The sequence below is a fragment of the Momordica charantia genome, assembly GCF_013281855.1.
Source record: "Momordica charantia cultivar OHB3-1 chromosome 5 unlocalized genomic scaffold, Mcharantia_2.0 BLBB01000005.1, whole genome shotgun sequence".
NCBI classification, from domain to species: Eukaryota; Viridiplantae; Streptophyta; class Magnoliopsida; order Cucurbitales; family Cucurbitaceae; genus Momordica; species Momordica charantia.
Genome location: NW_028275163.1, coordinates 10,120,506 through 10,146,990, shown reverse-complemented (window position 1 = coordinate 10,146,990; position 26,485 = coordinate 10,120,506). Strand labels below are relative to the sequence as shown.

At 39.5% G+C, this 26,485-nt stretch overlaps 1 protein-coding gene and 1 long non-coding RNA gene across 4 annotated transcripts; one reads left to right on the top strand and one right to left on the bottom strand.

Annotated features, from left to right (window-relative positions):
• The first annotated feature begins 1,708 nt into the window (after positions 1 to 1,708).
• LOC148211277 (uncharacterized) lies at positions 1,709 to 4,630 on the top strand. The gene is made up of 3 exons (XR_015790727.1): positions 1,709 to 3,192; positions 3,312 to 3,430; positions 4,450 to 4,630. It is a non-coding gene; the product is annotated as an uncharacterized LOC148211277 (long non-coding RNA).
• A 495-nt stretch (positions 4,631 to 5,125) lies between these two features.
• On the bottom strand, positions 5,126 to 12,099 carry LOC111020155 (putative pentatricopeptide repeat-containing protein At5g65820). 3 transcript variants are annotated; one of them, XM_022296726.2, is made up of 4 exons: positions 11,794 to 12,099; positions 8,615 to 8,751; positions 7,466 to 7,502; positions 5,126 to 7,284 (listed from the first exon to the last, which is right to left on the bottom strand). In XM_022296726.2, the coding sequence occupies exon 4, from the start codon at positions 7,230 to 7,232 to the stop codon at positions 5,292 to 5,294; it is 1,941 nt and encodes a 646-aa protein (XP_022152418.1). In that variant the 5' UTR covers positions 7,233 to 7,284; positions 7,466 to 7,502; positions 8,615 to 8,751; positions 11,794 to 12,099; the 3' UTR covers positions 5,126 to 5,291. The 3 variants fall into 3 exon arrangements, with proteins under 3 accessions (XP_022152418.1, XP_087979840.1, XP_087979841.1); XM_088123714.1 differs by having other exon boundaries at positions 5,126 to 7,274; XM_088123715.1 differs by having other exon boundaries at positions 5,126 to 7,226; positions 11,794 to 12,098.
• Between the last annotated feature and the right edge of the window lie 14,386 nt (positions 12,100 to 26,485).

Below are 26,485 nucleotides of genomic sequence, written 5' to 3'. Positions count from 1 at the left end.
TTCAAACCGAAACAGTGTAGGACCCCATTTGTGCAAACCAAATGAGATGTGGATGGGGAAGTAATCGGATGTGGGGCTTCTAGTCTTTTAACAATGGCGTTCTGGAATTTTTCTAGGAAGGATTCCGTGGCCAAAACTCCGTCTATCAACGTGAGAATGGGTGAATCTCTGAAGTCCGACCATATATATAAGCCATTAGTAAGAGGTAGTCTACATCATCACCGTCAAATATGAAAAGACCAAAACAAAATATCACCATTAATTGATCAAAAGAAAGAATAAATTTTCACAAACCAAGGATTTAAGATAAAGTTCAATTAGGTTAATTTTAAACAAGATAAAAGCTTAGAAAATGAAATGTGAGTAGATGTAGCTTTCCATTGACAACATCTGCGAGGAAAAAAACTAAACGTAGGAACTGCCATCAAGTTTAAAACATTGTCAACAACTAACATTGTCAGTTGAAGACCTAATTTCTCCTCTCGTTCCCCGTTCTCCCTCCCTAGGCATTTTCGAAATCGTCTCCCTATCCCCCCTACTTTGGTCGATATCCCACTCGCCTTTTTTCCTATCAATTTCTCCTAATTTCTCTCTTTTAATCCCTGTGTTCTCCCTCTCTTTCACTGCAATATAGCATCTACCTCGGTGTATCTTTTCTAATCTTCTCTTCTGTAATTTTTTTTCTTTCTTACAAATATCTCAAACTAAATTAGTTTTATTTTTTCCAGGAGTTTTAATCGAGGCATGTGGACTCATTTGAACCTTTTTTGTAGTTTTATTTTGGTTGTTCGGGGTCCCGAAGACTGGAATATGTCAGTTAAAGAATTGAGGGATATAAGAAAAGCTAATCTGCAATTTTTAGGGTAATTGTGTTTGAAATTACAAAGAAAAAAATGAGGTTTGACACACAGCACCCTAGAATTCAAATACAGGGGAGAAGAAAAGCTTTACAAGAAAATTTTTTAATAAGAAAGAAGAAAGTAAATTTACATGTAAGGCCACAGTTTGTTTGTTTGGAAGACTCTTGCCTCACTAACAAATTATGGTGGTATTGGGAAAACTTTACCTGTTATGCTATAATTACATGTTTTATTTTATGGATAGATTCCTGGTGGTATTGAGAATTGTTTACTCCTGAGGTCTATTGATCTTAGTGAGAATTTTTTTTTTCTAGGAGTCAACCTGAGACTATGCAGAAACTTAATTTGTGTGGTAATCTAATCTTAAACTGAATTTGTTCAAAGGACATGGTCTAGAGTGGATAGGAGAAATGAATAGCCTCAAAACTCTTGACTTCTCTGGGAACAATTTTGTTGGTCACATTCCAACTACAATGGGGAATCTTCAATATCTTAAACTATTGAATCTCTCTTCAAATGGCTTTACTGATAGCCTTCCAGAGTCTGTGGCGAAATGCTATAGCCTTTTGGCCAATTTAAGTCAAATTTCAGTCACGGGTAATTTTCAGACGATTGGAAATATAGGCAAGCTACAGTTTCTTAACCTGTCCAGGAATTCTTTTGTTGGTACAATTCCTTAAACTATTGGAGATCTGAAAGCTTCGAGCATTCTTGATTTGAGTAGAAATCGGCTGAATGCTCTCAAGGAAATTGGAGGAGTTGTGCCTCTAATGAAGCTGAAGCTGGATAAAAATTTTATAGGGTGTGGAATTCTCACTTCAATTGTTCTTCCCTACAACTTTGTAAGCTTCATTTCCTTGTTTTCCTCTATACTTTTGATTGTTTAAATGTTCATGCATTTTCAGAGCGTATCTTAAACTAGTTTCTTGAAATTATTTTTATTTTAAGCTTACTGATATGTTTTAGAAACCATTTATGGCATTGCAATTTGGAGAGATCAAAAGTAACAAGGTGTTTGCTTATATATCTACTTGTTTATGGAGCATCAGAATTTTTATCTTTTGTGAATTGGGTTGTAGTTATCTTATAACATCAGCCCATTTTATTTTGTTTTAAAGTACTTGAAAGGCCGGTTAAAATCTGGAACTTTCTTAAAGCAATATGTTTTAACTTTGTCCAACATCTTTGTTACATTTATAATCTTTGTCAAAACTTGACAGGTTGATATTACACAATAACTTCAATATGCCCAATATCGATGGGGTTAGGAAAACTCTCTTATCTTCAAAATGTCGACTTATTCTTTAACAACCTCAACAGAAGCCTTCCAAAATCGTTATCTAATATTCTTCCAATCCTTCTCGTGTTCAATATTTCTCACAATGATCTTGAGGGCGAGCTTCCTTTTAGTAGACTCTTTAACACTATTTCCCCTTCATTCTTTGGTAGAAATCTATCCCCCTATGACTTTGTTTGTAAGAAGACTTGCCCTTCCGTTCTTCCCAAACTCATAGTTTTTTTATGTTTTTTGTTTCCATTTAATGGTCGGAAACTTCAATAAGATGATATGGTTTGATTTGATGCTGTCATTCTTCATGCATAAGTTCCAAGCAAGACTCTTTAATGTTCATTAGTTGATTGTTAGAGATTGAACGGAGCAGTGGTAATTTTATCATATAGAAATCTTGATAAGCTAAATTTTAATGTTCATGAGTGATGGTTAGAAATTGAACTCTTTTCATATGTAACGGGTTTTCTTTATTATCCTCTAGAAATGTTGTTAAGCTTACCTGAGTTGCTGTTTCATTTTAATTTTCTTTCATGGATTTTGTAATTTTTCGAAGTTAGACTGTCAAGGGATATAAAATGAAAAATTCAGTAATTGAGAGTATATGGAGACTTTTCGCTTAGTAATTAAGACAACAATGATCAAGAACAGTAACTCAATACAAAAAAAAAAAATGATAAAAAACTTAGATAATAGAAGGATGAAAGAGATGAAGGCTGCAAGAAAGAAAGTACTAGTCAATTAGTATTGAGCATTCACTTCCCCCTCCATCCTTTATCTTCTGTTGTTTTATAAAGTCTATAGAAGTTGAACAGTTTGATTGCCAGTAATTTTAAGTTGTATTGAAAACAAAATCTACACTTGAAAATTTTGTTGTTTTTCTGCCATTTCAAGAACATTTTTGTAGCTTTTTTTCTCATTTATTTTCTTATGTGCCAAAACCATTTGCAGCTTTGGAGTAAAAAATTGTGTCTTGTTTATCTCCTGCATTTTTGCAAGTATATAATGGTATGTTTTTTGGAAATAGACTCTCATGGCACTTTTGTAAGTATTTCCCTTTCATTTTGGAAACAGACTCTCATGGCATGTTTTTTTTTCTTGTTTCACAATTTAATATATCAAATATGGCATGTTTTTTATACCGATTTATGTTTTGCCAATAGGGTACGATGTTACATGACGGGAGACATTTACACTTCGAAATGTATGGCCAAATGAAGTGGAGCTGTATTTAACCAACTATGAGTGCATAAAAATTGTAGCTGAAAACAAAGTTAACCAGGTAAGTTGTACGATCTTTACCATTCTATTCCACATTAATCCTTTAGTGAAATTCTGTTTTGATGGACTTATGTTAACTTAGTCCCTTGCGTTTACTTCTTTGATGTTCTTCCTACCTTCGGATGCTATGAAAGTTGATTAGTTTTTCAGCTATAGAAATTATTTTTGATAGTTGATCTTCAAGTAGATTTAGTTTTTACAAGTGTATTAAGGATCTTTATTAACCCTTTAAAAGGAAGTGGTGAAAGTTGCATGTTAAAAACTTGTCTGCTATTTTCTTTAGAAAACTATTTGATAGATTCTTTTACCAACAAGACCAATATTCTGATACAAAATGTCGTTGGCTATTGCTGTCCTATACCAACTATAGTAGCCGTTGGCCAAAATTGGTACTGTTTACAATGATCAATATGGTAAAAGTTTGATGGAAAAAATGTAAAATCCTCTCATGGAAATGTGGCCAGAAATCATTGACGTGTGATGTATATTAGTGACCTTCAATTGTTGCTGTCAAGGAAATGAGATTCAATGTTTTTACACATTATTTGCTGATCTCTCTTGACCTCTTTTAAATATTAGGTAGAGTATAACTAGCTAAAGTCTCTACTTTCAAGTGTTATGGTGTTGCTCCCTCTAACATGTCAATTACTATTGTAAGGCTTGGTGGCTCGTCAAGTCCCATAAGTTCTCTCTCTCTCTTTTTTTTTTTTTTTTTGCATAAAAAGAAGGTTGGTATGTATAGTTAAACCTCTAATCAACTTATTCAATGGTTTATTGTGCGCTATTTTGTGCCCAGCTTTGAGAGTTATAACATTAGAATTTTACTTGCTATAGCTAATTGTTCGAATAATCTCAAGTTCGAGGAGCTTCTTTTACTTTATTGTGTTGAGTATATGAATTTTGAGTTCTTTTCTTACTTTTAGCAAATAAATTTTGGTATAAAGTTTCACAGTAGTCGTTAGAAGACTTTGAATTTGTAACATTCATTTTGACAAAATTTTCAAATATATTGTTTCGTAGGTGGATCAAATGGCTTTACGAATGTGGATGGAGACAACAAGTCACTTCACCATTATATTTTGTGTGCTCTGTATTGCTTTAATTTAGGAGAATTTTGTATTTTTGCCAATTACTTATTAAATTTTGTATACTTCAGTACTTTTTTTTTTCAATGAACAACTTATGAGAAAAACTTTACTCTTGGTATATTTTTTTGGTGAATGAAATTAATGTCGGGCAAGATTTTGCAAAAAAATTTATATATTCATCACTACGGTTGATTAATGGTAAAAATAAAAGCTTAGTTTTGTATTTTATAAATTATGAAAAGGTTTTTAACATATTGTAAATGCTATTAGTTGTTGACAATAACATTTTTTCAATCTAAGAAATGTTTTTATAACAATACAATTATGGATTTTAATATGGCTTTTTTTTTTGTAGCTTTTAGCATAGCTTTACAAAAAATGCTATAAAATATCCAAGATTTTCCATAACATCGACTAACACGGCATTGGAAAAAATGCTATGGAAAGTCTATTACAATATTTATTAGATGCTATAAAAAATGTTATTAAAATGATTTTATAACCTTTTTTAATGTTATAAAATTATTTTTATAGCATTATTTTAATGCTATAAAATGTTTACAATAACATTTTGTATAAAGCTATAAAAGGTTTTTATAACATCGAAATTATGCAATAAAAAATAATTTTTTATATCATTTAGCATAGCATTAAAAAACGCTATTAAAAGTCAAAGGCTTTCAATAACATCGTCTACCAACACGTTTAGAAAAACGCTATGGAAAGTCTAAAAGACTGCAAAATGAATCATTCTTCAAGACAAGGGCTCCTAAATTACAAAGCTTTAGTTTTCTTCCGCACTCCGCTCCAACGGCATCTACGGGCCCTCCTTTTCCTTCCATCTACTTTAGCCTTGATCTTCTCTTTTAAATCTCTCTCCCCCCGTCTCTTGTACATCTTGAAAGTGATCTGTCTATCTGCAGCCATCTTCCTCACCTTCTCTGTGATCTCTACAGCTAGTTGTCTGTTGTAAAGTTTATTTAGCCCGCGCATTAGCTTGGCAAAAGTATCTGGCTGTGGCATGAGGTCTGCCTCCATCATGTCCAAGCAGTATGAACAAGCTTCCTTCACATTCCCATTCGAGAAAAGTGCATGAATCCAGATTGTCCAAGCATTGACATTAAGCTCACATCCTTTAGTTGTTATGCAACTCCACATGTTTTTTGCCACTTCAAGCTTTTGAGCTCTCAATAGAGCATTTGTTAACTCCTTCAACGTACCATACTGTGGAGCAGATAAAAGACCTCTTTCAACCATTTCTTTGAAGTAATCACAAGCTTCAATTAGACAACCTTGACTAAGAAACCCATGAATCATCACGATATATGTGTCAAGACCTGCATTAAGCCCACCTGCTTCCATTTCGTCCCAAAGTCGAACAGCTTCCTTAAGCTCCCCCAACTTCCAGACTAACCTTATCACTGTGTTATAGATGTTAAGGTCTGGGAAGCAACCGATCTTCCTCATTTCTTCCATAAGTTCCATACAGTCTTCCAGCTCTTCCTTCTTTTCATGCGCCATCATTATACACAAATAAGTCAACTGACTAGGATCATGGCCTTTCCGAATCATATCATCCAAGATTTCATAAGCCCTGTCTGTGTTTCCCAACTTGCAAAACCCACTTATGAGAGTTGTATAAGTCACAACGTCTGCCTCACATCCACTCCCTTGCATCTCGATAAACATACGCATTGCTTCATCCATCTTTTCTAGTTTACAAAAAGCCTGAATCAAAATTGTATAAGAAGCCGCATTTGGCCCACAATTCACTCTCCTCATCTCCTCCAAAAGATCAAAAGCATCCCGCATTTTCCCTGCTTGAGCATACCCACCGAGTAAAATATTGTAAACCACAATATCGGGCTCAAAACCTGCTTCCTTTATCTGCACCAACACGTACTTCGCCTCCAAAATCTTGCCTTCTCTGCACCAACCATACAACAATGAAGTGAAATGTTTGAGATGTGGATTAAACCGAATTCTCATATCCTCAAATAGCGAAGCTGCTTCTTTAACACTACCATTCTTGCACAAAGCATCAAGAAGACACCCAAATACGTATTCATCAGGTTCGCACCCATACTTTGGCATTTCATCAAGCACCTCGACTGCTTTTTTTACCATTCTTGCGGAAGCGAACCTCCTCATCAAAACAATGAACACTTCGGGGGTTAACATGTACGGATTCTCATTTCTCATTTCCTCAATCAATGCCCAAACGGCTCCAAATTGTCTCATCTTCCCCAGAGTTTTAATCATGGCTTTGTACACTTCATAACTATGCCTATAACCCGGTTGCTTCGAACACCAGACAAAGAACCTGTAACCCAAGTTCCCGGCATCGCCACACCGGTTTAAAACTCGTTCTGGTAGACCCGAGCGTAAAATGACACCGGACTCCTGCAAAGCAAGCTCCAATTTAGGAACCCTGGTGTGGAATTTCCTCAGAATCCTGTACACCTTTTCGACGTCGGCAGAAAATTCATCGGCGTCTTTGTCATCCGTGGAGTCATGTGGAATCGTTCTCACGCAAACAGGCCCAAATCCTCCGAATTCCATTCTACCATTGGGATTCGTCTGATAACATATTAGAGACACAGACAAATGCGGTTTTCTGAGAAAGAAGATTAATGGGCTGTTTGCTTTCGCGAAAAGCAATGCAGAACATTTCTCGTTGAGGAGAGAAATGGTTCTCCGATAAGCTCTCTGCATTTTTCAGCAACTCATTCAAGGAAGTAGGCTTAGATAATAGTCCTAAAATAAGCTAGCACCAAAACATGAAAAATGAATCTAAATAATTATAAATATCAAAGCACAAATACATCATGACATTAACTAATTACTTGTTACTTCCTTAGAAAGGAACATCCGAAATAAATAGATATTTGGTTGACAATACTAAAATAAATTTACAAACTGGAACGAAGGGAGAAACGACACCTTACCTTTCCACTTGATTGTCCATAGCCAGAATAATTATACCTACATAAAATACAGAATAAAGGATCATGAACCAATTCTGCAGTTGGGTGCAATGTGTACAATATTTCAAGAAATTCACGGTATTATGAAAGCAGCAGAGCAACTTTCGAGCGACTTTCCTTGCTTTCAGCAGTTACAAATGGTAAAGGGGTTTTTTTTTATTATGAAAACTGAGCTTCTATTGAGATGAATGAAAAAAAATAGCAAAAAAAAAAAAACAGCTCAAAGAATGAGCTTCAATCAGCAACAAAATCAAACCTAAAGAGTATACAAAATAAGTTCTAACTATTTTGAATACTTTTTCGATCTTGTACAGTTTATAGCCTTGAACTGGAGTGCTCAAACAAGATTTTTTGTAATTACTCGACTTGTACTATTGGATTAGATTGGAAGGCTTGTAATCCTCCTTCAAAACAAAAACACCTTGTCCCGAGGTCCACTAGGTTGTATTTCACCTTTTTTTGGGCTCTTTGAATAAAAGTCTCCCTTGTTTCTTATTGAAAAAAAAGGTAGGAAAAACTACTCTTAAAACATAGTTTGAGCACATTCTTAATGATGTCATCATGTGATCAGAATAGTGATTCCCAATGTAAACATGATCGAGAGACGTATAAATTCTTGTTTAACGACTACTTCTGAAGTATGTATTTCAGCCATAACTGTTAGAGCGCTAAATGCCTAATTGCATTGAGAAAAATTCACTATTCTCCCATCCGGCCATTCCTATTCTCCCACTTTCATGGAGAAAAACGACACTAAGATAATCGATTTCTCATTTCATTTCTATATGATACTGTCCAAAATTAGAAGTACTTCAATAAATGACATGAGAGATACTAGGGGAATGGACAATCATGGAAAAAAATCACTAGCAAGATTATAAGAAGGAATTAATTAGAAGACCTTGATGGCCAAAATTCGCACGAAGTTATATTCAAAGTTCAAGATAACAAATTTTAAGGAACGGGTCAAGTGGTCAAGACTCAAGAACCAAAAATTTTTATATCAAGATTTTACAACTTGACCAGTGATATGAGAAATAATGGCTACTATCAATTCATTTAAAACAACCAAAGAAATTAATTTTCCTTTCATGAGCAAGTGAAACTTACAAAGATTGTATCGAACACCTGTCAGTATATGCTTACTCCAAGGGCTTTCATTGAGTTGGTCAAGTTACTACGAATTTATAGGCAAGATTATTAGCATGATCAGCCACTCTTTGTATGTCATATCCAGCAACTGAGGCCTACGGATAAGTTAAAATAAAGAATGGAAATAAGTTAGAAGATTAATAGTAGTTGCTAATAACTGCAGTCAAATTAACTCCATCGAGTACAAAGCACATAAAAACAATGATAAGAACAATTATGGCCAAAGTCAATGATAATAAAATATTTGACACTCTTGTAGAACTCAAAAAACAAACAGAAGAGATTGGAAACTAATAGAAGATTTGGTGCCAAAAGTTGCATATTTTTACGCCATTGAGAATTCCTTTTCCCATCAGTGATCAAAATAGCAAGAAGTAAAATTGATGGAGAAAATTAAAACATGTTAGGTAAATAACATTCAAATTCAGCAAAACAATAACAAATAAAAGAATGGAAATTGAGGAAAAAAGAAGAAAGAAAAAAAAAAAATCATTCTAAGCTTCACCTAAAGATTTGCTTAACCTGAAGTTACATCCACCTCATACAAATTTGAATCTCTTTTGCTAAACACGTCTTCTTAAGTTTCAGTACAATAGATCTCATTTCAATAAACTCGTTTTACCAACAAAACAACATGTATTCAAAGCAAGCATCAATTTTCCATTTTTTTTATAAAAAACTGATATATTATAAACAAAAGGGCCAGAAACAGCCTAGGGCTGGGTAAAGAGAACCCCTCCCAAAAAACACCAAATGATGACTTTCCAGTTGTTCATGACCATAGATAAGTATTAATTTTCATTCCATGGCTCAGAATATCTAAACTCATAGATTTTCTACTGCTACATTTCAATTGTCATTTACTTTCTATTCTGCACTTTAGCAAATTTCTCAAATTGCATTGTATGATAGTTTTTAATTGCTTGGAAGTTTTTCACTAACATCTATAATAAAGCAGCAAAAGATCATTCATTCTCGACATACTAAAAAGAACTTAGTAATGATGGTACGGAAAGCTCAAATTTTTGTTGTGAAAAGAGGAAAAAGAAAAACTATTTGAACTATAAAGCAGGAGGCTCTTTCTTCATTTTTCACCTCATACTGTACTTCTTATCTTTGGACCAATGCTGCAAAATTCATCAATTAATGTCATTAAAATCACAAAATTGAAGGACGGAGAAGAATCAACAATTCTAGTTACTAATTAAAAATTGAAGGCACAATCGCTCACTACAAGAATTTAATTTTTACCAACGCTATAAAACGTTGGGAGTAGTTTCTCCCAGTGATAAATATTCATCGGCAAAAAAGTCGACAAAAGTGCGTTGGAAAAGCAAAAAACGTTGGCAAAACAATACTTTTGCCGACCTTCAAAAAATGTTGTAGAGCTGACTTTCTACCAACATTTCCTAAACGTCGGCAGAAACGTTGGCAGATGGAAACTTCTGCCAACATTTTACAAAAACGTTGGCAGAGTTGCCGAAGTTATGAAAACGTTGGCAGAAGTTTCCATCTGCCCACGTTTTTCAAAATGTTGGCAAAAGTTTCCATCTGCCCACGTTTTTCGAAATGTTGGTAAAAGTTTCCATCTACCAACGTTTTTCAAAATGTTGGCAAATCTATTATTTTGCCAACGTTTTTCCATACGTTGGCATATGTTCTATTATGCTAATGTTTTGAAAAGCGTTGATATATCTACTATTATACCAACCTTTAACGTTGGCAGATCAACTATTCTGCCAACGTTGATATATCTACAGTTTTATCGAAGTCTTTACCAAAAACGTTGGCAACATTAATTTAATTTAAAAAAATAAAAGGGCTAATTTCAATCCCCGCATTCTTGAGAGACTTGATTTCAAGGTCAAATACCAAAATATAAAATACCAAAATCAAAATCAATCTTAAATACAAAATAGAAAACCCAAACTTATAAATATGGATTATCAAATACCACTCCACATGTTCAACGAAAACCATAATATATAAATCTTCGACCGCTGGATTTGAAAGTACTAACAATTTCTAATTGAAACCCCACAAGATTCTCAATGAGAACCCAAGCACCTGGAAACAAAATGCTTAATGAACTCAGACTGGAATCATCCATCATCATCATAACTCTCTCTCACCACTATTGGATTTGTAAAAATCTAAAAGCATCATCTTCACTAGAGTAAACACCTAATTAAATCCGGATGAGGTAGAATAAACACGAAGGTGGTAAATTGAAGAGTTATAAAAACCATTTTAAATTCTACACACCAACAAAACTCGATGCTAATAAATCCATCCCAACTCGAGAATCGGCCACAATTATAATTATCAGTCCAACCAAACAAACAATCCTTTCCAACTTCCCACCCCCTCCACATACATCCCTCCTCTTTTCATTTTTTCCTTCTCAATAATTTTCTTCCCCAAGAACAAATGAATTTACTATAAAAGTTTCAACTTTTTTATTTTTTGTTTGTTTGTTTTTCTTGCAAGAATCGAGACCTACTTAACTAATCTCCCCCATCGCAAAACTGATTAGCAATAGAGTAGGTCAAGTCTATTATAAACCATAGTAATTAAGTTTCCTTTTCTTTTCAATGTGGGATACTTCACAACATAACCTTGGATCCTTGAAGGATAAAGGTATCAAGTCCAACAAAGAATCTTTGACCTTTCTTCTACTACTCCGAAGACAGAATCAGAGTCAATCAGACAAAGTAACTTAAGCAATAGAAATCAAGAGCTTCTTCAGCTACTATACAAACTTTTCTTCATGAATCATCCAAAACCTCAAGCACAACTTAATGGCACATCCAACAGCAAAACAAATTGTCAAACTTCACAATCTCATCAATTGATTGCATCATAAATGGAAAGAGAATTCACGAGTAAATTCTACAAACAGTTGGCGTGCAGTAAGAAGGAAGCCAGTTTTTTAACATATAATGAACACAAATACGCATTACACAACCATTTCCGACAAGTAATAAGCATATAAGTGTTGAAGAAAAGAAACATTTCCTTCATGTTGCCATTGAAAGAACTAGCTGCTTGGGTTGCCATGTCTTAATTTCCTGGTTTTTTTCACTGTTCGACATCACATGTACTAGAATGCGGAATAAAGATTACAGAAAGCAAACCTCTGAAATGGCGCGCCGTCGAGGGTAGAGGAGAATTGCCGCAATCGACCGTTCGCTGAGCCGCTGCCGAAGGTCTTCGTCGGTCGTTCGTGGAGGAGGGTGGCCGCCAATGTTGCTTGAAGAGCGCCGCACCACTGCAAGGGAGTCGCCGGATCTGCTCGAAAATCTCGTCGAAAAACGCTGAATCGTTGGCCGGAGGAGGAACACGTGAGAGAGGGAGGGGTGTGGCGGCTTGGGTGGTGGAAGCGCTAATTTGTCTCTCTCTTTTTTCCTTTTCTTTTCTTTTCTTTTCTTCTTATTAACCAAAAGAGAACAATAATATTATTGAACCAAAGATATGGTCAATGCCCTTAAATAAGAGAGATTTATTTCTTTTCCTAATCCTTGTATTAAAAGGAACCACTTTAAAAAGGTTTGGAAATCTTTATTTGATGGATTAACTTAATTTTTAAAACCCAATCATCTAAATCAAAAGAAAAATTAAATTTCAAAAACTTTGAATTAAGATAACAATAAAAGTATTTAACTTTCGAAGTAGAAAAAATATTATTATAATAATAAAAATATTTAACTTAAAAATTGAGAAAACTTGACTCAAAACTTATCAAATATTTCAAACAACTTAAATGATAATATATTATCAAATTAAATTTGAGGTCACACAACTCATTTGAAAATACATTACTAGATTAAATCTAGTAAACTATATTGTAATTAAAAAAATTATTACTTTTGTGGAATCCAGGACTTATTTGAAAGATAAATTACTAAATAAGTTTTGTTATATTATACTTAAAATAATAATAATAATAATTTTTTTTAGATTTTTAAAAGATGCCTTTAGGAAAAGTTTAAAAACAAAAATAATTAAAAACAAGACATAACAATTCATCATTCAAATTTTGTATCAAATTTTTCCTAATTCTTTTTAAAATCTCTCGCACCTTCACAAAAAGTCTGGGGCGCAGGTGGATGAAAATTAGCAATTTTAGAAGAGTCTCCACGTTTATTAAAACGTTGGGATACTTCAACATATCCCAACAATTTTAAAATAATGTTGGAAAAGATTATCATATCTTCCAATTTTTTAAAAAACGTTGGGATAAGTTATCCTCCTCCCTTCGTTTTCTAACAAACTGTTGGTATTGGAGAATCTCTCCCACGCTTTCCAACTAACCTATCCCAACATTTTATAATAACTTTGGGAAAAGATGGGATTTATGAATTTAAAAGATTTCTCCCAACGTTTTCTTAAAATGGGATAGATTATCTTTCTCCGATGTTTTTTTTTAAACGTTGGGATACATTGTATTATCCCAAGGTATATACACAAACATTTGGAGAAATATTTAAAAACGTTTGATGGATGTGGCAGCCATTTTCAAAGTTTTATTTTTTTAAATATTACTATTTTCAAAACTACTTTTTAAAATATTCTAACTTTCAAATTTATTTTAAAATAATACCCCCAACATTTTTATAAAACGTTGAGATACATTAAGTTATCCCAACGTTTTTATAAAAAGGTTGGGATAAGGTTACTTCTCTCAACGTTTTTAATAAAACGGTGGGATATATTATGTTATCCTGACGTTTTTACAAAAACGTTGTGATAAATCTTTTAAAACGTTGATGAATGTGGTAGCCATTTTCAAGGTTTTATTTTTTTAAATATTACTGTTTGGGGGTAAAAATACCTAGGACACGTGGAGGACGCTTACTGGTGTCCAAGGATTAAAGAATCCAAAGTCCACCTCGAAACTGCCCAAGAGGTCGGGGTCACCCATTGGAAAAAGGCTAAGTAATGCATGCCGAAGTTCGACCTGACTCGGGTTCGATCTGCTTGGGACCCGACAGGTCCGACATGAGAAAAAACATGTAACCGCCTGTCGTTAGCACTGTCGGATCCATCACCTATAAATAGAGGGCCTCATTTTACGCTCAGGTATCGAAACTCACCTCGAACTAAATACGGAGTCCGACCTATACTGACTTGAGCGTCGGAGTGTTTACTCTCCTGTGCAAGTCCATTCTTGTGTTCAGGTCGAACCGGAGACCGGGTTCTAGCTAGGTTCGTAAAGTATCGTTGTGCAGATCTTTGCATAAACATTTGGCGCCGTCTGTGGGAAAGGACGATCTAAGTCATCCCGATTCAAGAACGTGAACAAAAATGGTTCAGCCAGCAAACTCAGCTAACACAGCCGATCAAAGAGCTCTAGCGGCCAATGATGGCCGCCAGAGGGAGGTCGGGGCAGAGGTGGTAGAGGGACAGGTTCATGAAGGCCTGGGGAAAGAACCTCTCCGCAGGTCGGCACGCATCACCACGCTCGTTCTGCCACCAGCACATCCAAAGCCATCCAAGGCCAATTGCGGCCAAGGTGGGGCTTCGAAGAGAACCACTCGAGGACCAGCCCTAGCTCCAACAAAGGAGAATTTTGATGCACTTCAGAAAGAAATGGAGGTGATGCGCACTCAGATGCGCACCATGGAAGAAATGTACAACGAGATGGTGCAAGCTGCGGGCGCTGGGTCTAGGTCTGAAAACCGGGTGGCACGCGATGACATGCGCGAGCAAAGGGATCGTCACCTCGGTCCAGTCGAGGATGAGCACCCTGAAGGATGTGAGGACGAAGGGTACACTCACCAAAGGGGCGATCTTTGCGAGCATCTCAACAGAAAGAGAAGCTCGTCCCTCAGAAAGGGACGATCTCCGTCCTACTCACACAAAAGCTCCAACCAGCAGGCCGAGTCCTCCTACAACCCAATAACTCCCGAGGGAGTGATCACAAGGGAGGAGTTCGACCAACTAAAGAGCAAGTTCAATGCTCAGGTTGAAGCCTTGAAGGCTAGGTGCGAGAAAAAAGAAAATTCGTTCTATGATGGCGACCTGGGAGAATCGTCATTCACCTCGGACATCTTGGAGGCTCCAATCCCTCCGAAGTTCAAAAATCCCACAATAAAGCCTTATGATGGGTCTAAGGACCCAAAAGACTATGTTGAGGTCTTCGAAGGCCTCATGGATTTTCAAGCGGCAACAGACGTAATCAAGTGCCGCGCCTTCCAGATCGCGCTTACCGGCAGCGCGCGCTTATGGTATAGAAGACTGCCGGCTAGGTCGATCTCGACCTACTCACAGCTGAGGAAGGAGTTTATCAGTCAATTCTCTTCTCGGCATTATGATAGAAAGACAGCGACTCACCTCGCCACCATCCGGCAGAAGGAAGGAGAAACGCTGAGGGAGTATGTCACAAGGTTCCAGGAGGAGCAGTTGAAGGTTGCGCTCTGCTCCGATGACTTGGCCATGTGTTACTTCCTTACCAGCCTGGCTGATGAGACCCTCACCGTGAAGCTCGGAGAGGAGGCACCGGCAACCTTCGCCGAAGTCATTGATGGCTGAAGCTCCTCCGAACCAAGACTGGTCGACTTGAGAAGCAGATCGACCAGAAGAAAACAAACCAAGAGAAGAGAAAAGTTGATTCCAAGTCAAAGGACAAGGGATCGTCCTCTTCCGGCGGTCGAACTGAGTATCGTAGGTCGGAGATCGGCCCCAGTCGAAGCCGACCTTACGAACGTTATACCCCAACCACCATCCCCATCTCTGAGATACTTACAAACATCGAGGAACGTGGGATGGAAAAGCTCCTCAAGCGACCTGAGAAGCTCCGATGAGACCCAGAAAAGCTCAATAAGGTTAAATATTGTCGTTTTCATCGCGATCACGGCCATAATACATCAAATTGCTGGGAATTGAAGCGCCAAATTGAAGACCTCATTCAAGATGGCTACTTCAAAAAATTTGTTGGAAAATCGAGGTCCAACTCGGTGAAGAAGAAAGAAGAGAGAAAGCGTTCAAGGACGCCACCTTGTCGAGATGATTGACCTGTGGTCATCAACACTATTTTCGGGGGCCCTAGTGGGGGCCAGTCTGGAAACAAAAGGAAAGAACTAGCTCGCTAGGCCAGGCGCGAGGTATGCATCATCAGGGAGTAGAGACCGACTTGCTCCATCACCTTCGGCGATACCGATCTGGAAGGGGTACACTTGCCCCACAACGATGCACTCGTGATTCCTCCTCATCGATCATGTTCTGGTCAGAAGAGTGCTGGTAGATGGAGGCGCGTCTGCCAACATCTTGTCCCTTCCAACATATCTGGCCTTGGGATGGACCAGATCTCAGCTGAGAAAGAGTCCAACTCCCTTGGTTGGATTCTCTGGAGAATCGGTCTCTCCAGAAGGGTGTATCGACTTGCCGGTTACGATTGGGCAAGATGATACGCAAGTAACCCAGATGGCCGAGTTCGTTGTGATCGACGGAAGGTTGGCCTACAATGCCATCTTCGGGCAACCTATCATTCATTCGTTCAGGGCCATTCCGTCAACACTTCATCAAGTCCTGAAATACTCAACTCCTAATGGAGTAGGCACGGTCCAAGGAGAGCAAAAAACTTCAAGGGAATGCTACGCCTTTACGCTTAAAGGGTCATCAGTATGCGCCCTTGAGGAACAAGCTAGCTGGGACGAGTTGCCAAAACCCGAGACCGACCTACCGAAACCAGGTAAAAGGGAATTCTTAGCAGCGACAGAAGAGCTCGAGCTTGTTCCCTTGCTTAGCCCCGAAAGACAAGTAAGCATAGGAACCAAGCTGGGGGCCACTGATAGGGAGGAGTTGATCAACTTCCTCAGGTCCAACTCGGACGTTTTCGCGTGGTCCCATGAGGACATGCCAGGCATCGACCCGAAAATTATGGTGCATCGCCTCAACATAGACCCATCATTCCGACCTGTAAAACAGAAAAGAAGACCTGTAAATAAGGAGATAAGTGATGTAATTGTTGAGGAAGTAAACAAACTATTAAAAGCTGAATATATAAGAGAAATTCTGTATCCCGAGTGGCTCTCTAATGTTGTATTAGTTAAAAAATCCAACGGGAAGTGGAGAATGTGTGTAGACTTTACAAATTTAAACAAGGCATGCCCAAAAGATTGCTTCCCACTGCCAAGGATCGACCAACTCGTGGACGCAACGGCCGGACACGAGCTGCTCACCTTCATGGATGCCTAATTCGGATACAACCAAATCAAAATGCATGTCCCAGATCAATATCATACCGCGTTTATAACAGACCAAGGTCTGTACTGCTACAAGGTAATGCCTTTTAGCCTAAAGAATGCAGGTGCGACCTACCAAAGGATGGTGAACAAAATGTTTGCCAAGCAGATTAGTCGGAATATGGAAATATATGTGGACGACATGCTTGTCAAGAGCAAGCAGTCAAAGTCGCATCTTTCCGATCTGACCGAAGCCTTTGGGGTTCTACGGAAGTATCAAATGAAGCTCAACCTAGCCAAGTGTGCCTTTGAAGTCTCCTCGGGGAATTTCCTTGGTTTTATGGTAAACAACCGAGGGATCGAAGCAAACCCAGAGAAGATAAAGGTCGTGCTCGAGATGGAGGTGCCCAAAACTTTGAAACAGCTTCAGTGCCTCAATGGGAGGGTTACAGCTCTGAACAATTTGTTTCGAGGTCAACAGATAAGTGCCTTCCTTTCTTCAAAATCCTAAGAAAGAAGGGACCGTTCGAATGGACGGCAGAGTGCGAGCAAGCGTTAGAACAGTTAAAGAATTACCTCTACTTGGCACCTCTGCTCGCTAAGCCATTGCCGGGAGACAAGCTCCATTTATACTTAGCGGTGTCCGACAGCGCCGTCAGCTCGGCCCTAATCAAGCAAGAGGGAGTACGCCAAAGTCCCATTTATTACACCAGTAAGGCCATGACCGAGGCCGAGACCAGATATCCCCAAATGGAGAAACTGGCCCTCGCCTTAGTCACCTCGGCCCGAAGGCTCAGGCCGTACTTCCAAGCTCACACCGTCGTGGTACTTACAAACTCGCCCCTGAAGAATATCTTCCATAAGCCAGAGACATCGGGGCGCCTGATGAAGTGGGCAGTGGAGTTGAGTGAATACGAGATCCAGTTCGAACCCCAAACTTCACTGAAAGGGCAAGCAGTGGCCGATTTCATTGTGGAGCTCACCCCACCGCCTCAATTGGCCAAAGCCGATCTGCCGTGGACAGTCTATGTTGACGGATCTTTCAATGAGAAAGGGTGCGGAGCAGGAATCCTCTTGCTCGCACCAGGCGGTGAGCGGTTCGAGTATGCCCTGCAGTTCAACTTTCGGACCTCAAACAACGAAGTGGAGTACGAGGCATTCTTGGCAGGCCTGCACGTTGCCAAAGGGCTGGGGGCCATCCATGTTAAGGTCTTTAGTGACTCCCAGTTGGTCGTAAATCAGATCGAGGAGGAGTATCAAGCGAAAGACCCCCGAATGGGAAAATATTTAAGCAAAGTCAGATCGCACCTCGCCCAGTTCGAGACTTACTAGGTGAGTCAAGTTCCAAGGTCAGAAAATTCCAATGCTGATGCGTTGGCCAAATTAGCATCGGCATATGAGACCGACTTGGCCATGTTGGTCCCAATCTAGATCTTGGACAATCCTTCAATCCTGGACTCAGACGTGATGGAGATTGACACTCCATCACCCTTATGGATGGATCCAATCGTGGAGTTCATCAAAGGAAGTCCGCCGCAAGATCTGAAGGAGCAAAGGAAGATGACACAGAAAACAGCTCGATTCATACTCCGAGATGGAGCGTTGTACCGACGTAACTTCTCCCTGCCCCTGCTTAAGTGTGTAACTCCTAAAGAAGGCCTTTACATCCTTAGGAAAGTCCATAAAGGAGTGTGTGGAAACCACTCTGGGGCCAGGTCGTTGTCGGCAAAGGTGGTTCGACAAGGGTACTATTGGCCCACTGTTGAGCGGGACGCAAAGCAGTTTGTAAAAACCTGCGACAATTGCCAGCGCTTCGCAAATATTATCTATCAACCTCTCGAACTGCTCACCCCCATCTCGGCCCCATGACCATTCGCGCAATGGGGAGTAGATATAATAGGTCCTTTTCCCCTAGGCAAAGGGCAAACCAAGTTCGCCGTTGTCGCTGTGGACTACTTCACCAAGTGGGCCGAGGCCGAGGCGCTATCCCACATCACGGAGTCCAGAGTCACATTCATATGGGCAAACATTATATGCCGCTTCGGTATACCAAACGCCATTGTGACAGACAACGGAAAGCAGTTTGACAATGCAAGGTTCAAGGACTTTTGCAGTAACCTGGGAATAAGTCATCTCAGTTCGTCCCCTGCTCATCCGAAGGCCAACGGGCAGGTCGAAGCAATAAACAAAATTATAAAACGAGAACTTAAGCTGAGATTGGACTCCAGAAAGGGAAGATGGGTCGAGGAGCTACCCGAAGTATTATAGTCATATCGGACTACCCCAAGAGAGTCAACTGGAGAAACTCCGTTCTCACTGGCCTTTGGCTCTGAAGCTGTGGTTCCAGTTGAGATCGCCATGCCAACCGACAGAATAGAGTAGTACGAACTAATTAGAAACGAGGCCGAACTGCTCCTCAACCTCGACCTACTAGAAGAAAAAAGGGAAATGGCTCAGCTACGCTTAGCAGAATATCAAAACAGAATGACCAGACATTACAACGCCCGAGTTCGACCTCGACGCTTTCAAGTTGGACATTTGGTCTTAAGGAAGATTCAGAGTCATGTGGGCACTCTTGACTCAAATTGGGAAGGACCGTTCGAGGTTAAAGGCATAGTCCAACCTGGAACGTACATACTGGCCGATCTGGAAGAAAATGTGCTTGCACATCCATGGAATGCAGAGCACCTGAAGCGTTATTACCCTTGAAATGTCAAAATGGTCCAAACCTGGGCTTGTAAAATTTTCAAGGGGAGGAACTGAATTGTTAATAAACAGAATTATTTAATTTCGTGACTCTAAGTTAGATCAGAAATTAAATGGGGGCCACAGATTTCCATAAAACTTACAGTTTATAAGTGTAAAAGTTGATTAAATTCAATCCTCAAAACCCACGGGCTTGAGGTGCGATGTTAAAATCAAAATCAATTGCGAATAAAAATTCAATCCTTTGAACATCTAAGTTAAAGGTGCGATGTGAAAGATTCAAAATTGATTAATAATCTTGTGAACTTCCGAGTTCGAGGAGAAATATAAAAGAAACTCTCAAATTCAAACCTTAAGAAAAAGGTGCGATGTAAAAAGGGTTCATCCCACACTCAATCCTTTAAACCTACGAGTTAGAGGTGCGAGATGAAATAAAAACAAAAGCAAAAGCTTAAAGAAAAAAGCAATAAAAGAACAGACAGAGCTCAATGTACAGAAGTGGAGAAATGAAGATTTCATTGATTAAAGGACATAGCCAAGGCTTGTATACCTTGCAGCTCTGCCCAAAGACTTACAAAAGGAAAAATTTTTGGAAAAAATAATATAAAAAAAAGGCCTCAGCTACTTCCGAGGTGGGAGGACAGCTCGCCTTGGGAGCCCAGAAGGTTCATCTCCTGAGATCCGTCCTGCTGTGAGGGGACTTCCTCTTGTGTGGTTTCGACATCAGTGAGCTCCTGACTTGGAGCGTCCTCATCCTCCATGTCGGAGTAGTTAGAGTCCAGCTCCCTGACATACTTGTCCACCAGGGACTGGGGGCCAGGAGTACCGTTAGGTCTGGAGGCCCATTTCCCAGCATACTTCCTCTTCAGTTCGCTGAGGTCGATCTAAAGGTGGGGCAGGTCGGTAGCAATACCCTTCGCCAAAAATTTGAACCCTGTGTCGCTGAAGTCCTTGGCAAACCCGTCAAAGTCAGGATGCTGTCTGAACGCTTCCTCCAGAAGAACTCTGTTGGCGAGGCGTTCTTTCTCTACCTTGAGGTCGGCAGTGAGGCGCCGTATCACAGCGTCTTTCGCCTCGAGGGCCTGGAGCATTTCGTCCTTCTCCTTCCTGAGTTGGAACTTTTCCTTCTCCAGCCCTTTAGTGATAGCGTGGGCAGCTCGGATGTGGGTCTTGTGCCTTTCATCCTCCCTCTTCAGTAGCTTGGTCTTGGCCTCCACCTCAGCTTTCAAGATATCCACCTCGCTTCAGGCCTTCAGCAGTTCGCCCTTCAGCGTGGTGGCAGCCTCTAAGGCAGCAAAGAAGTTCTCCCTCTCCTTTGCCGCCAAAGCTTCTCTTCCATTCAGTTCGGCCTTGATCATAACCGCCGAATGGATGGAAGCAGTGAATGCCTACAGTGCACAGAGAACAAACAAAGGTCAGACTAAGCCACAGGTCGGGAAAAATAAAACCAAGTGTAGGAGTAGGTCTATACCTCGACGGCATGGTCAATGGTCCTTTGCAGCACGGACCCAGGATCGCTTACAAACTTGGACGCTCTCCTGAGACAGTGGTCCAAGCATGCAGCCGAGATGCGGGACACCTGGTCCTTCACCCCAGAGCTTGACGGTTCAATTCTGAACCGCATCTTCACATCGGACGTCCCGCCCATTCGAGCTTCGGGGTCATCCACCAAGTCGACATGACTCGTGGGCAGGGGCCCACGAGGTCCAACCTCCGAGGAGGAGATGATTTTCTTCTTCTTCTTTTCTCTCCTCAAGGGAGACTCTTCCCTCACCTCTCGCAGAGGTGACATATCCAGCGCCTCAAACTCATCCCTTGGGCGCTTCTCTCTAAAATGTTCCCCAACAGATTCCAGCTCGATCACTAGAGTTGGGACTTCGAAAGATGGCCCAGCCTTATCCTGAGTCGCAAGCTGAGCCACAGCGGGCGTCGTCGGCTCCGTGCTTTGAATAGTCTTAAGGGCGTGAGCACGACCCTTGGATTTGCGCTTCACGCTGCTGGAGAATCCACACACCATTGCTGCAAGGCAAGTAAGACAAAAAGTCAGAAATGAAAGTTAAAATAAGAATAGAAGTAAGGCGGAGCTCGACTTACCGAGTTCGGAATTTGGCCTTGAAGCTTCAACCAGACGCACCAAGGGGTTGTAATCTAATAACCCAGACTCTAGGAGCAGCTTGTCAGTCACCAAGGTTCCGATCTTTCGGCCCCTCGGGAAGTGATCCTTGTAGTACTTGAGGGTGTTAAAGGTGGCTTGAGTGAGCTCGGGAATCGATTTGATTGACACTGCACAAAACAAAGGAAAGCTCGAGTTAGATATTAGAAGCAAAGAGCTAAAAAGGCTTAGAGCTACATAAAGAAAGCAAGAGCGACTCCATATCTAAGTTCCCAAACCTAGTGGGAACATCAAAGAAGGTACGACCTGACTCGTCCTTTGCCAGCCATTCCCCAGAGGCAAAGAACCACTTCCCTCCCATCCTTTGATGGAGGTAGGCCCCTTGACTATACCACCTGCGCCTTTCCTTGCGCACATATAGTACCGACCAGGCTTCTTAGCTTTCCTTTTGGCTTCGAAGCATCCAAGAAGCTGCTCAACGTTCAGCAGCTCGGCCTCGTCCACGTCTCGAGCTCGCAACCAGAAAAGGATGGCCAACACAAAAATGACACCCCATCCATTAGGGGCAACTTGAGCAGGAGCCAGTCCAGTTCGGTTGAGGAACTCTTGAGCAAAAGGGTGAAAGGGAAGTCTGAGGCCGTACTCAAACATTTTTAAGTAAAGAGTGACCCACCCCTCTTGAGGATTGTCAGCTCTTTCCTCTTCCTCCGGAATCCTAAGGAGGATGTCGTTTGGAATTTTAAACCCCCTACGGAGGAGTCCGAGATAGTGCTCGGGCATTTTAGAAGCGTATTCCAAACCCTAGCCCGAGATGGAAGTGTCACTATCCTCCCCATCGTCCGAAAACCTAAAATTCTCTATCTCTTCCAGCTCGGACTCTAACCTAAGAGCTAAGTCCTTCACAGAATCACTTGGTTTGGGGGGCGAACTGTTTATAGTCCGACCTGCGCTACCTAGGCTATCACTACTGGAAGAGGAGGACAAGAAAACTACCATATTTGAAAAAAGAGTAAAAACAAGGGAAAGTGACTGACCTACGAAGGGTTCGAGCTGGTTTCAGATCGAACTCCAGAAATTCAGGGAACGTAAGGTTTGACCTGAAGTCCCAGAACTATATATAGCTAATCGAAAAATCCTCTACGCCGTACACGTGTAATGAACGAACGACCAAGATCAACTCGAGATTTGTAACGACGAGATACTTGAGTGCTCCGACAGCCTGGCAGATCGAAACACCTTCCACAACGGTCATATTCATTTTACGAATTAAAAGTCGCCACGTGTCCAAAATGCAATCGGATCAGCTTCTCTGCCAGGTCGAGATCGAACCTGACAGAGAGGGGGCCAATGTTTGGGGGTAAAAATACCTAGGACAAGTGGAGGACGCTTACTGGTGTCCAAGGATTAAAGAATCCCAGGTCCACCTCGAACCTACCGAAGAGGTCGGGGTCACCCATTGGAAAAAGGCTAAGTAATGCATGCCGAAGTTCGACCTGACTCGGGTTCAATCTGCTTGAAACCCGACAGGTCCGACATGAGAAAAAACATGTAACTGCCGATCGTTAGCACTGTCGGATCCATCACCTATAAATAGAGGGCCTCATTTCACGCTCAGGTATCGAAACTCACCTCGAACTAAATACAGAGTCCGACCTATACTGACTTGAGCGTCAGAGTGTTTACTCTCTTGTACAGGTCCACTCTTGTGTTCAGGTCGAACCGGAGACCGGGTTCGAGTTAGGTTTGTAAGTATCGTTGTGCAGATCTTTGCATAAACAATTACTATTTTCAAATCTAATTTTTAAAATATTATAACTTTCAAATTTATTTTAAAATAATACCCGACATTTTTTTATAAAACGTTTGGGATAAGGTTATATCTCTCAACGTTTTGTTCTTCAACATATCCCAACAATTTTAAAATAATGTTGGAAAAAATTATAATATCTCCCAACTATTTGAAAAAGATAAGTTATCATTTTCCCACATTTTTTAAAGTCATGTTGGCAAAGATAGAATATTGGAGATTTAAATCATTTTAAAAGATTATCTACAAAAAAGTTTTAAAAGATTATCCCCAACGTTTTTTAAAACTCTGGGACAAATTATCCCCTCCCCATGTTTTCTAACAAACGTTGGTATGCGAAAATCTCTCCCAACTTCTAATGAACGTCGGTATCCGAGAACCTTCCCAACATTTTATAATAAAGTTTGGAAAAGATGGGATTTAGTAATTTAAAAGATTTCTCCCAATGTTTTCTAAAAAGGTTGGGATAAGTTATCTACCCCAACATCCTTAAACTAATGTTTACAAAAGATTTCTTCGCCCCCACGCAAAAACGTTGGGATAAATTATCTTTTCCCAATGTTTTTTAAAATGTCGAGAAAAGTACAATTTGGGCAATATTAGTATGTTTTAATTTATTGAGCCATTATCGCAACGCTTTCTCTATGACATCGGGAAAAATTAACTTTTATCGACAGGTTTCGAAAAACGTCGAAATATTTATTGTATAACTTTGGTGTGTTTGAATTTGTCCGTCCCTATTTCCAAAGTTTTTTGTAAAAAGTCACAAGAAATTGAATTTTTCCCAATGTTTTTGTAGAAAAAGTCGGCAAAATTTATAATTGTCCCTACGATTTTATTTTCGTCAGGAGAAAATGACCCACGTTTTAAATAAAACGTGGGGATGAGTGATCTTCTTCCAACGTTTTTGTAAAAACATCGGGAGAAGGGATTTTTGTCCCACGTTTTTATTCAAACATCGGAATATTTATCGTAACTTTGGCGTGTTTGAATTTATCCACCAATATTTACAACTTTTTTTGTTAAACGTTAGAAGAAATCGAATATTTGCTGACATTCTGTAGAAAACGTCGGCAAATATAAACTTTTTCCCAACGTTTTTGTGGAAATTTAGGCAAAACTTATAATTGTCCCCACGATTTTATTTTTGTCGGGAGAAAATGACCCACATTTTTAATAAAACGTGAGGATGAGTGATCTTCTTCCAACGTTTTTGTAAAAACATCGGGAGAAGGGATCTTTGTCCCACGTTTTAAGAATATTTAGTACGTAACTTTGGCGTGTTTGAATTTTTTCAACAATATTTACAACATTTATTGTTAAACGTCAGAAGAAATCGAATATTTGCCGACATTCTGTAGCAAACGTCAGAAAATATAGACTTTTTCCCGATGTTTTTGTGGAAACGTTGGCAAAACTTATAATTGTCCCCACGATTTTATTTTCGTCGGGAGAAACTGACTTCTCCCGACGATATTTTTAATGTTGGGAATAATTTCATTGGGAAAACAATAAATTCTTGTAGTGGCTTGAGGATTTGACTTACTTTATGTTGGGTCGTAGGATCAGGAGGGAAGTGAACGACTTTGCTGTGGCGGATGGCGAGGGAGAAATTAGGGTCTACTATGGAGTAGACCTTGACTATGGACCTGTTGGAGAGAGGAGAATCAAATGGTTAAGATGATCCAAATATTTTACCTAGAAAAACCAAATCACCAATTGGGTTGGTGCATAGAATTTTATAGATTAGACAATTCCAACTTTTGAAGTAGAAAAAAATATTATTATAATAATAAAAATATTTAACTTAAAGGCTCAAAACTTACCAAATATTTCAAACAACTTAAATTGATAATATATTATTAAATTAAATTTGAGGTCACACAACTTATGTGAAAATATATTATTAAATTAAATCTAGTAAACTATATGGTAATTAAAAAAATTATTACTTTTGTGGAATCCACAACTTATTTGAAAGATAAATTACTAAATAAGTTTTGTTATATTATACTTAAAAAAAGTAAATTTTGTTAGATTTTTAAAAGATGCCTTTAGGAAAAGTTTAAAAATAAAAATAATAAAAAATAAGACATAACAATTCGTCATTCAAATTTTGTATCAAAATTTTCCTAGTTCTTTTTAAAATCTCCAGCACATTCACAAAAAGTCTGTGGCGCAGGTGGATGAAAATTAGCGATTTTAGGAACATGTGGATGAAAAGTGTTCCTAAAACTGTTTATGAAGCTTTGTCTCATTCTGGTTGGTGGGCTGCTATGTTGGAGGAAATGACTGCCTTAGATGACAATGGTACTTGGGATTTAGTGTCTCTTTGATAACTCTCCAAATAGAGAGTTATTTGGGTATAAAGTTGATATAAATTAACTAAAGTTAGCCTCACTTGCACCCCTAATCGCTGGTTTTGTGCTTAAAGGACCATAAACGCTAACCTTCTACATTTTAGTATTATCAATCTGCAACGGAGCTAATTTTTTGGTGTTATGTTGCTACAGCTTTGACGATGCTGCAGCATCAAGATCCAGATTTAGAGAGGGGCAGAAAATGACAAGCTGACGGTGAAAGGACTGTGCAACAGAATTACCACAGTAATTGGAGGTTTTACCCACTAGTAAGAGTTGAGTCTCTCAAGGTCCGTGCAGTCGCCTTAATATCTGAAAGGGGTATACATACAACCAAGAGGAGGAGCCTCAAGGAGGGGGGGGGGGGGGACACCAGAAGAAACACTCCAATTTGTCTACACTCACTGACGAATTCCATACATACTCCCAAGAGCTCTCCCGCAGAACCGAAAAAGCAAGCAAGGAGTAGAAGAAGACTCTTCAGTGGCTGTTGGGAGCTGATCTTCGGCTTCTTCCCTTGCTCATTCTCTCATCTCTGTATTATTTTCTGGGCTGTAAACGTGCTGCTTGTTTTAATGGAAATGTGCTTTGAGTTGAAGTTGCTTGCCATTCTAGTTTTAACGTGCTTGATCATCATGTTGGACTACCTTCTTGTTA

Excerpts from the sequence above, each read along its gene's own strand:
- LOC111020155 (XM_022296726.2), bottom strand. The coding sequence starts at position 7,232 with ATGCAGAGAGCTTATCGGAGAACCATTTCTCTCCTCAACGAGAAATGT.